Genomic DNA, 12,069 nt, shown 5'->3' with positions numbered 1-12,069 from the left:
GCCAGAGAGAGCCCAAGAGAGCCCAACCCCTGCCTGGACAGGCTTTTATTGCTTTTCTGGGCACGTTACATGAGGATGGTCCTCATTTACTATGCACAGGTTCACTGTAGGTGATTACCTTTTACAGACAACAAAGGAAAGAATGTTGCTAAGTACTTCAAATAGAAGGATGTCACAGATCAAGGGGGAAAGTTGTACATTTCTCCCATATCCAATCCATCAAAAAGCCCCGTAGGCACTACCTCCAAAGTACTTTACATCCATCTGCTTATGTCCATCTGCACTTCCATTCCTGGTCCAAACCACATCTGCTGGCCCCACATTATGACATTAGTGTCTGAACTGGGCTCTGCTTCTGCAGTTGGTTCCTCCATGTACACCTCAGTCCCCAGCCAGTCTGCACCCAGCAGCCACAGTGAACTTTTGAAGTCATAGATTAGATCCTGGCACTTCGCTGCCTAAAACTTTCCACTTTCCAGTGGCTTCCCACTGATGTTAGTATGAAGTCTTTACTCTGGGCCGCAGTTCCTGTCATTCCCTTCACACTCGTTGCTTCTCGGGCCTTAGGATCTTCGCATTTACTGTCTCCTCAGTCTGCTGTCTGAAACATTCGTCCCTTGGTTGTTGGAGTGACCGGGTCCTCCTTAACCTGCAGTGCTGTTTCTTCAGAGAGGCCTTCCCTGACCCCCCTGCCTAACATCTGCTGCCCCGCCCCCAGTATTGTTTTCTTCATGCCATTAACTTTATTTATTAGTCTGTCCCCTCACACACTATTAGTCTACGTCCACTGGATGGAAGGGTCTTGGAGAACAGTGCCTGTCACACGAAAGGCGCTTGGTAAATAAATGTCAACAAATGATGAGTCACCACTATTAATGAGCAATGCAAAAGGCTTTCTATGGTGAAATATATCATTTCATAAATTTAAAAACCATGTTTAAATGTCTCTAACCAAAGATTTAGCAATCTACTCTAGGAATTTATCCTCAGATATTGATAAGATTTATACAACTCTGTAGGCAGCCTTGTTTATAATATTGAAAAATGGCAAACTTTAAGTTTGGGAACCTCCTACATAAATCATGGTGTTTCTGTACAATTCAGTACAGCAATTAATACATGTGTTTTAGAAACATACTTCTTGACTTGATAAGATATCCAGAATAAAAATTAGATTCCAAAATAGTATTATATGAAGATCTTTTTTTGTATTATATAGAGAGACATAATTTGGAAAACTTTATATGATCAGATACTCAAATATTTATAGTGGTTATACCTGAACTTTGAGATTGTAGCTTATTATAAATATTTTGTGCTTATATTTTCTACACTTAATACTTACTGTCTAATTTCTAATCTTTTGAAACGTATACCCCAATAGCACTGAACATTGACCCATGTACTGGAGGCGAGGTCGCTGCAGTTGATTGTTTCCTGAATTCAGCTATCTCCATAGCCTTCAGGAGACAGACGGATGTGTGTGATAACTCTCCCTTCCAGTGAGGATGCTGTGCGAGAAGTATAACTGGTGTGTTTGTGGCATGGAACGAGGACAGGCAGTTCTGTTTGGGAGAATCAAGATAGACTTTAAGGAGGATGGGGAATATGTGCCTGGGTTCTTGAAGTATTTCGAAGACTTGAGAGAGATGATTAAAAGAGACATTTCACATGGAAAGAAGAACGGAAATATCCTGTCAGTGAAATCCCCTCTGAAATGCATTGTTATCAACTTGCAGGAGAGGACAACAAAAGGTGGAGAGTTCAAATAATAGTTGGTTATGAGTTTCCCAGGTGGAAGTGAACATTTAAACCTTTGAGAAATAAAAAATATGAGCATAGAGAGTATTTTTGCAGAAATTCTTGCCGTTGAAAGAGGCAATTAACCCTTTTTAGCAGGTTCAGCCCCAGTAACCCAGCCTAGACAACTTGACTTTGCTGAAAAGTTTAGTAAGAAATGTTGCTTCCTGCATTAAAAATTTTGAAAACTTTACTGTAATTATCCCTAATAATTGTAGTGTGCCTTACAACAAGGGCCACAGGAAGGCTGGCAGTAGCCGGTGACATGCAAAGAGTAGTGTAAGAAAATTGAGAAGGTTCGATTATGGGCATAGTGAAAAGGTATCGAGGTAAAAACTAAAAGGATCTCTTATCATTTGGTACAAAGTATAGTTTGGCCGTTCCTGTGAAGTTCAGACATGGAGGAAATTTGTTTCTGCAGTTTGAGGTCAATATGAAAAATTCCAGGGTAATGTAAATGTGGATTTGGAGAGTAGGTTGTACTTACTCTCCTAAAGAAAACAATCATCTGTGGAGTACATTTTTAACTGAGTTTCTCATAAATAATCAGCACTTGTAGCCTTTGCACTGTCCAAGGTGCTATAACATGGGGCTGAAAAAGCAGCATCTTCCTTTTCCAGCACCTTAAAGACTGTGGCCTCTAGGGACTAGCCAAGGAAACAGAGAATGGGTTGAGGTAATTATCAGGAAGGTAAGTAAAAGAGAGTGTTGGGTGCATTTTGAAGGTTGAATATAAACAAATACCCTCGAAAGCTGCACTCACAGCTTTTTTTTACACAGAAGAAATGGAAAAATCAAGACGAAGGATTAAGAAGGGGGTCTGGAGAGCGTGAGACATTGGGAAGTAGAAGTCATATGTTATCAAGCAAGACCCACCATGGCCGAAACCAGTTTGCAGCAGGTACAAAGCCGAGTGAACTGGGTCTTTTAATTCATTCTGTATGCCAAATCTGTGTGTTTTTTAGCTGTTAAAATTTTCAGCAAAAAACAAGCCCCTTTATAAAATGAACTTCTGCTTTTACTTTTCGATAATTGTAAATAAAACATAAAAGAAATCTATTTCTCAGCACTTGCTTCTTAAAACTGCAATACCCATGGTCCCAGCATTTTGTATTCGTTAAACGCTAAATTCTACCAAACGCCAACACTTCCAACTGTACCATTTTGAAAACTGTGGTAATCAAATCTACTGTATGTGATTCTTTTTGTATGAAATATTTGAAAGTCTGCAGAAAAACATTTTAAATTCCTATAAATAATGAGAATACACAATAAGCGTAATATCTTTTCTAGTCTAAGGACTTAGCCTGTCCACGTTCTTTCAATTATTTGCAGAACAGCTAGCTCCTCATCTGTGTATTCGTATGTTCAGTTATACATGTGTTGTTACATGCACACACCCCTCCCCCTCCGTTTTCTGAGGAGTGCTAAACAATGCTGGATCACACAATTTTCTGTGGAATAAAGCTGGTTTAAAAAAAAAAGCAGAAACACTACCAGCTATCTCATGGTCTCATAGAATTCTTGTTGTAGTTTAAAGGTTCCTATTTTATAAGAACTGGTTTCCCTGTTAGTAGCCAGAAGTTTAGAGGGAACAATAGGAAAGAAAGAAAAAAAAAAACAAAGACAAAGAAGGAGCAGGGTGACAAATGAGCGGATTTAATGAGAGAAAACGTAGAGGGATGTGAGCCCCTTGCACATGTTCCGATGGCAACACCAGGTGCTCTGCAGTTTTAACGATATTGGAGGGAACTCAGATTGCAGTAAAGAGCTGAGAAAGGCAGGTAGTCAGTAAAATGAATGAGCATAAAACAACCAAAGGAGGAAGAGTCCTGAGTTCTCCTGAAACTGCTCTGTAGTCAAGTTAATAATTCACCAAGTCCCCTTATAAAATATTGGCCATATTTTACATTTGTTAGAGGTCACTTAATGTAGACTTTAAAAACCCTTACTTACCCTTAATTTCTCGGGATTTCTGTATTTATTACTTTTTAAAACTTACAATATTCTAAGAGATTTCCATGCCCTTAAGTCTGAATTATAAACTCTCCTTCGTAAGATCTGCCAGTGTTCTACAGTGATACAGTTTTGCTGTGTTGAAAATGAAGCCAAAATTGCACTGACACGCCGAGACCTCTGTCTTGAGAAAACAACAAGGATGTGCGGTGTTGGCAACGCGCCTCTTTCTAAGACGGTTCCTGCGCAGATACGGCGGCAGATGACGCTGCCTGGACGGTACCCACCGCTCCCTGCGCTGGGACACAGGCCTCTCCCTGAGCCACCCGGCACATACAAAACCCTTTATTCTCGTTCCTCTCTTGTTAGCGTTCAGCTGCTTTTCTGATGAATGCGCCCCCAGTCAGTGACACACTGTTGTTCCTAAGGGAAGAGTGGTGCACTGTCTCCACACAATGTCACCTCCTGTCTTTCCCTGCCTGTCGCCTGTCCTTGCGGTGCCAGTCATTTCTCATCGGCCGGTGACTCTGCTCTGGTGCTTCCTGGGCGCTCGGAAGTTAGAGGGCAGATAGAGTCTGCTGCTTAACTAAATTCAACAAGTTATCCTACTCTGTATATCTGAGTTTTCTCATCTGTAAAATTGGCACGATAATGGAATCATTGTGCGATTAGACCAGTTCATGTGCAGGCCCTTAGAATAATGTCTGACACATGACAGGCAATCAATATGTTTAATTATGTTATTTGTATCATTTCCATTGGCGTGGGAGGAGGAATTTGCACTTCAGAAGGCAGCATTTTCCTCCATTAGCACTTCTCTTTTCCATCCATAAATCTCAGCCACGCACACTGCTGATCGCGGCGTGGGTGGCTGGGCGCGGCAGCAGGGGTGGCACTGTGGGGACTTCCCGAGGACTCGATGAGAAGTGGAGATACAAGGCTTATGGAAGTCAGCCAGGTGAGGGCAGAGGCTTCTTCAAGTGCAGCTCGTACGGTACTGGCGGTGAGAGAAAAACTGAGTTCAGGGAAACGCAGCCAAAGGCAGCTGTCTGTAAGGCTAGACGGGAGTGTGCCAAGTAGGCAAGCAGCCGGTGGTGTCGCTGAAGTGGTGAGAAAAGCCACCGTGAGGTCACGAGGAAGAAGCAGGTGTTTCTTGCTATGGGGGGGGGGGGGCTAGAGTGTATCCCAAGGAAAACGGAGATATTCAGAGAAGCTACAGGATCAGACTTGCATTCTACAAACGTGACTCTCATAGCTGTCTGTGTGGACCTCCCTATTTTGGGAGGGCTAGGTTTGGAAGTCTATAGACCAGTTAGGAGGCTCTCGTGACAATTTTTGTCCCCTCAGAACTAGGTGCTTCTGATTTCCAGTGAACTGGAAAGTAGAAAACTGAGCTAGGTACATTCGTGTCTGAAGAATATAGAGATCCTGACGGAGGGAATGGAAGGTTTTTTCTTTTTTAATTTGCGAGGATGAGTTACTTTTCGTTTTCTAGATAAATTCATGGTTCCTGTCTTTGTTCCATTTAAACGAGTTATCAGATAATTTAAAGTATCAGTCCTAACATTTTGGTGCCCAACTGAATATGTGGGTGTGGAAGTATGGAAATAAGTTAACATTTCAATAGTATGCCTCAAAAATTCATGAAATTAATAGCCAACCTGTTCCTCATGTTAGTGTTCATGCAGCCTCATGGGTTTGGTTGCTTTGATTGGGCGGAATTGGGGAATTCTGCCACATCTGCAGACCTTCAGGCAGTACATCCCAGCTTTGACCAGCCTTCCCTGTGGAGTCCGTCCCACATCCCCCTTAGCAACATTAAGGTCTCCTGGGGAAAACGACGACCACACCAAACAAATGAACAGTGCACCAGTGGGAAGCACTTGCGTTCTATGCGTCTGTGTCTATCTCCCCCACTCTGGCCCTGCCTGGAGGGGGAGCAAAGGGAAAGTGTCACCATGGATTTGGAGACGCTAGAGCTGTGATTTGTTCTTAACCAGGAGTAATCCTGCCTCCTAGGGGACATTTGGCAATGTCTGAAGACACTTTTTGATGGACTCGATTCTAGGGAGGAGTGTGTGTGGCCATGGTACTATTACATATGGCGGGTGAGGACAGGGATGCTAGGACACTTCCTACAATGCATAGCAAAGCTCCTCTTCCTCCGCTGCCACCCTCAGTGAGGAATCATCCCGTCCAAAATGTCAACAGTACCAAGGTTGGAAACCTGCACTGGAAACATTGTCAATATTTATACAGGCTACTTTGGAAAAGGAAAGCACGGAGTTAAGGGGAATGATGGTACTCAGGCAGGGGAGATGCTGGGCCCCTGGATGTGTTGGGATGGTGCTGGACTCCAACTGGCATTTCGCCGGCTCCTATTAGGTAGTCTGTAGTTCCAAAGGCGTTAAAAAGGTTCATTGCCAAATCCAGTGGGTACTGGACCTGCCTACCTCTTACCTATTCTGTGTGTCCAGTTTCTTTACTGCTTCAGTCAAGGCCTGCTACTCAGAGAGGCTAGAAAGGATTTATTTTCTTCTAAATATCAAATTTTCTTTTCCAAAGTGGGCCTACGGCTCACCCAAACTCATTAAGTTAATTGGTTTTAATCAGAGTACTCTGGCGCCCGCTTCACATGTTTTTAAATTCCAGGAGGACACAGTGAGGACTTGACATTATCCTTCTTTTGTTTCCTCTCTGTGGCTGCCCCTAGACAAAACGTCCTTTTAAAGGCCAGCCTAAGGTAAAGTTGTGACAGAAATGTTGAATTCAAAGTTTACAATGCAATTTCTCATGGGCTGGAAAAAAAAAATTCTGAGGACCTATGTTTACTTTATCTAGAAATAATTTCTAAAATTTAAACGTTTATATTCATTGATTTTTCGTCCCCTCTTTGAAGATCTTCAGGGTTTTTCAACCCTTGCTAAATAAAGCAAGTCAATCTTTTGGACCTTTTGAAGGGCAGTGAAACTTCATTTCATGCATTTTTTCCGCACAGCTCCATGTCTGTTCTCAGTGAAGGGAGATGAGGAACAGAGGTCTCTCTGCTTGACTGACTCTCATTGATCGCCTTTTTCAGATGCTTTTGGTATGGGAACGAGATCAGCCATAATCTTCAGGGTTTCAAATGTCATTTTTAATACGTCAGGAAACCGAGAGGCAGAAGAGTCTGGGAACAGAGCAAATCACATTTAGATGATTTTGGTTAGCAATTAAGTTTTTAATCTAGGTTTAATGCACATCCTGTTTGGGGCCCCAGCTGAGTTTGAATCTCTGAGATTGAGCTGATGTGTAGCAACCATTTCTTAACCAGGAAAGGCCTCCCCTACTCCCAGCCCACACCCATTTGAGCTTCAGTGGCTCTTTTGAACAGAAGCCTTTCTCCGTTTTTACTTGGTTCAGTGCACAAGATTACTGTTTAAAAAACAGCGGCTGTAAAGCTGTGTGTCTCATCCCCCTCTGCCCGTCTCCTGAGTGTGCCTCGTGCTTTGTGAGAGGGAGACAGGGTGTTGAACGGCCCTTCCCTGAGCCTTTGGTCTTTGCCTGGCTGAGACCAAAGCAAGAGGGAGACATGCAGATATGTGGCAGCATGTTCAAGAGAGGAGGATTTTAGGATGGAAGACACTAAGCTGGACCGTAAGTTCTTGGGCTCAAAACGTGTATTGAACCTCTAAGTAAGGAAATACAGGGACTAGGCACTCCAACCAGCTTTGACAAATTAACACTTTCAACAGGTGAAAGTACAAAGGTGGACTTTTTTTTTAGTAGATCCTTTTGTTTGAGGGGGGAAAAAAGTCGTATTGGTTTTAATGTTCTTAGAAAAAGGAGTGGGAATTTTAATTAAATAAAATTCTATAGATGATGGATTGTTAGATTCTATAGATGATGGATTTCTACTTTTGTCTTCATTGTCTTGGAGCCTCTATGAAAATTAAAGGCAAACCATCATTATTCTTTTGTTTTCCATGTTTCCTCTTTTGGCAAAAAAAAAAGAAAGAAAAAGAAAAAAAAAAAGAAAGAAAATTCTTAAAAACTGCTAGGGTCTCCTTAAACAAAGTACTGGGTTGAGGCAGCAGCAAGCTACACACACAATTATGCTGCTCTCCAAAGAAAACTTTAGTACATAATTTATTGATGATTTCTTAATGCTTGTACTATTGGTATTGGGGTCAGATCAGGAAGATTTTCAAAAAGATTTGCTTTGCTATTTAGAGGGGTCGATGTGGGGAGTGCTGTTTCTTGCTCATTAAAAAGAAAGGTAGTATTTCTCTTGCCTACCTATTGGTTTTGTATTTAGCTTTGTTTCTTGTTTGTTTGTTTTAATCTGAAAAATTGCCTGCATTTTTCTCATACCACTTTGCTCACCAGAACGTTTCACTTTCGTGGCATGTGACAGTGACTCACATGTGGCCTTTACAGAGAAACCTGCAGTCATTGGGATCTTGTGTACTTCCGTTCAGAGAGGGATTTTTGATCACCTTTTTTGTTTATTTATTTTTTATTTTTAATCACCTTTTAAGTGTAATAAAGACATTTTATTTAGTAAATTGCTTGCCCTTTTATTTTTATTTTTTAATTAAAAAAAGTTTTTTATTGTTCTATTACAGTTGTCCCAATTTTCCCCCATTGATCTCCACCACTGTCCCCCCACTGTCCCCTGCCCCCCATAGTCAGTCCTCACCCTCTTGTCCATGGGTCACTTATACTTTAACTTGCCCTTTTAAAATATTACATATCTTCATTTTCATAGATAATATTTTCAAACTTTATAATAAAAGACATCTGATCTGGGAATGAAGTATGTGTTATACGTAATGTCAGTATGCAGTAACCAGCCATTGGGAGGTGGCTGTTGGTGCCAATATGTGCTTTGCATTTGGTGTGATTGTGAAATACGGTTAGGCGGCGTGTTAGAAATATCTCTGGAACTGGATCTGAGTCTGCCTTTTAGCCTGACACTCGCTCTGTGCCTTTAGACAAGCTATTGTAAGTGGGTCAGTCTCATTGTTGTGCAGTGGGATTAATCTCCAGGTTGCACAGTTGTCTATACATTAGAGAAAAGATACAGCGCCTCCCCTAATGCCTAGTTTTCCAGGAAAATATCAGTGTTATTGTTCTATGTATTTGTTCAGTTAACTCACTCTCAAATTCATTTTGTACTTAATGAGTCTATTTTATGGAGATATATCTTTCTCTGCAGAAAGCGTATTTACATATAATACTCAAGCGTTAGCATAAGACAGAGGTGATGCATAAGAAGTGCTGGGTTCATAAAGTTTTATTTAAACGTGATAAAATAAGATTGCTCAAGTTGACTAAAATGGAGGTTACTCAGTAGGGAAATTGGATCAATGTCCAGTAGAGGGGGAAATTTTTTTTGTAAATCCAGATTATTGGTCAAAAAATCTTAGACAAGTGGTTTAAAAATACTAATTTTTTAAGATGCTAGATTATGACTTGTCCAAATTCCATCTTTTAATTTGATATATAGTAAACCTGGGAAAAGCAGGAAACATAGAAGCTTATTGTCTCCATAAACTAAAACTTCAATGTGAAAACCGTAACTTCGAGGGATGGGGACGAAAGAGGGGGCTGTGCTCCAGGTACTTCATGCGGCAGCTGCTGCTCATTCCTGCAGGTGGGCGCAGACCTGCTCATCGCCATCAGGCTGCTCTGGGGTCACTCTAATGTATTGCTTTGAGAGTCACCTCCCCCCTTCCCGTCCCCTGAGAAATACTGCTTTCTGTCTTATTTGGGTGATGCAGTAGTGTTCATTGTCTGTTTCCCACACTAGAATGTACGCTTGATGAGGCCAAGCACTTTTGGCTCTTTCGTTCACAGCTGTGTCCCAAGTGTCCACAGCAGTGCCTGGCAACCAGTAGGCACCTCATCAATTTATCCAATTAATGAATCAATCCCTTGTCATCAACAGGACAACAAAACAGCAAAGGCCACACCTACTTTTTATGAAACACAAAATAACAGAAACAGGATATGGTTTTATATAAAAATCAAGAGACTCACTGCACCAGAACATGCTGATTTTTTTTTGTTATGGTTGACAAAGCACTAGTGGTTTGTTCCAACTTTGGGAAAAAGAAAAGAAAAAGTCAGCAGGAAATGTTACTATCCCCTGTTATAGATGATTAACCATGTGCTTAGCAGAACAGAAAACCAAAAAGTTTATTTCCTTGGTGAACAATAGTTAAATTAAGGACTCTAGAAAAAATAATTTTGTGATAAAATGCCAGATCCCAGGCCAAGTAAGACCCCTCCTCCGCAATCCCTGGTTGAGGTCAAGCTCTGCTGGGCAGGAGCAGCCCTCTCCACACACTCAGTGAAAACCACACAGCCAACCAAACCCAAGCCCCTTTACCAGCAATTTTATGTTGATACATTTTTCTAGAAACTAAACATTTTGTTACAGTACCTATAAAAAACACTAGCCATTCTCAAATGTATGTATAATCTATACCTTTATTGAGAAAGCAAAATGTACTTTAGAGTCAAAAAGCAGATTTCAGCACTCAGCTCCAACACTGTGTGACCACGAGCAAACCCTTGAACCTCTCTGCACTCCATCCCCTCCCTTCTAAAGCGGCAGCAGTCACACCTGCCGAATTGAGTGACGGTCGTAGTGAGTTTCTACACAAGTCAGTGACTTTTAACCCATACAGCAAATTATAGTCTTACTTCAAACTAAAAAATAATACAAGCTCTTTCCTTAAATGATAATTTAAAAGCTTTATGACTTTGTATACATTCTATATTTGTCAAAATATTGTTAATGGGAAGAACCAAAACAGCAAAAGGACGAAGGTACCTTTTTAATGCCATATTTAGAAAAAAAATGTTTTGTAAAATACTGTAGCATGGTGGTTAAGATGCTAGATTTTAAAGTCTAATCAATGTGGATTTTATTCATGATTTAGTCATTTACCTTGGGTACATTCCTTCACTTTTTTGAGCCTTGGCTTTCATCTCTGTACAGTGGGGAGAATGTTGCTTACCGTGCAGGCTTCCTGGGAAGAATAAATGAGTGAGGCAAAGTGATAAACACATCTGATATAGTCTGGAACGTAACAGGTGTTCAGTAGATGACCATCATATTCGTGGTTATTATTATTTGTAAATATCATTCAGTATATGACTTGCCTTTTAATTGATATGGGATCAAACTTTTAAAATATATAAATTTCATGTCTATTACTCTGTATAGAAACCTGGTAGAAATTTCTCCAGAGAAAATGCTTCTCTGATTTTCCATACCTTTTACTTTTTTGAGCCAGATGATTTTTAGATTAGGTGGTCTTTGAGATAAGAATCAATGCAATTAAAGTTTGTAAATACCATCATTCACTTACATAAGCCTTCTGAGAGCTCGAAGAATCTTAACGTTAGGTGGAGTGACTTCTCTTATTACAAAACACACAAATACTCGCAAGGAAAGAACACGGCAGGGGCGTATCAAAGACAGAAGTTAAAGTTCTCTTTCTAGGAAATGTACGTTGCTGGTGAATCTTCTGTGCTGTCCAGCCAGAGTTGCTCAAGCTCATAGATAAAAGTCTGCTGAATATGTTCTAGAAAGAAAATGAAAGATATGGGGAAAATTTAAATCAATACGAAGGGCTTTAGTAACACATACTGTCACAAAACATAAAAATGTTCATTTCAACTTCCAAGATTTACCATTTATAGTTGCAAATCATACATGAAAAGCCACCAATCCTTTTTCACAGCATTTCATGGAGTCATTCAGTGTCCGGTGAATATTGTCTGAACTGCATTTTAGTGTTACAAAAAATCGCAAGTGTCAACATACTATCTTGACATTATACTTTCTCTTTCTTATTAGAACCTCAAGGTGACATGATTAAATAACTTGCAATTGAACTATAGGCCAATTTCAAAGCTTAGGTTAAGTTTTTAATACATGAGAATCATTCTTAATTAGAAGGCACTATTCTACAAGACCTATTCTAGTTAAAAAGATAGTGCTTAACCCATTTCTGAATCACAGTCTCCTAGGTTATATAAATTTTTCTTAGTATCTTATCGCACACAGAATAAAATAACATTGCCTGAATAGCAAGTAACACATGATGAAGGACCAAGAAGGTAAAAGTTAATATTTAAGCTTTCCACTTACTTGATCTAATATTAACAAGACCAAGTTTTCATGGTTTTTTTGTAACACAACAGTTACAAAAAGTACTGAGTCAAAGTTTAACATTTTTATATAACATTTTATTAAGACTTCTTGCTTTCAATATTTGAATTTTGTATTTTACTTCTGATAGTCAAAATACATAA

General features: G+C 40.2%; 1 protein-coding gene across 7 annotated transcripts in view; it reads left to right on the top strand.

Moving 5' to 3' along the window:
* MAP7 (microtubule associated protein 7) overlaps positions 1 to 12,069 on the top strand; it is a 149,765-nt gene that overhangs the window by 53,878 nt on the left and 83,818 nt on the right. The window contains exon 1 of one of the 7 annotated variants that reach the window (XM_053914083.1): positions 7,218 to 7,392. The exons of the other annotated variants lie outside the window; for them this stretch is intronic. Within the exon in view, the coding sequence (XP_053770058.1) occupies positions 7,371 to 7,392 (22 nt within the window). The 5' untranslated portion in view covers positions 7,218 to 7,370. Of the gene's footprint in view, positions 1 to 7,217; positions 7,393 to 12,069 lie in introns of those variants that run through there. 7 annotated transcript variants of the gene reach the window in all.

The sequence above is a fragment of the Desmodus rotundus genome, chromosome 11 (assembly GCF_022682495.2).
Source record: "Desmodus rotundus isolate HL8 chromosome 11, HLdesRot8A.1, whole genome shotgun sequence".
Lineage (NCBI taxonomy): Eukaryota > Metazoa > Chordata > Mammalia > Chiroptera > Phyllostomidae > Desmodus > Desmodus rotundus.
Note: the sequence above shows the minus strand (reverse complement) of the source record. Positions and strands in the feature narration are given on the sequence as shown.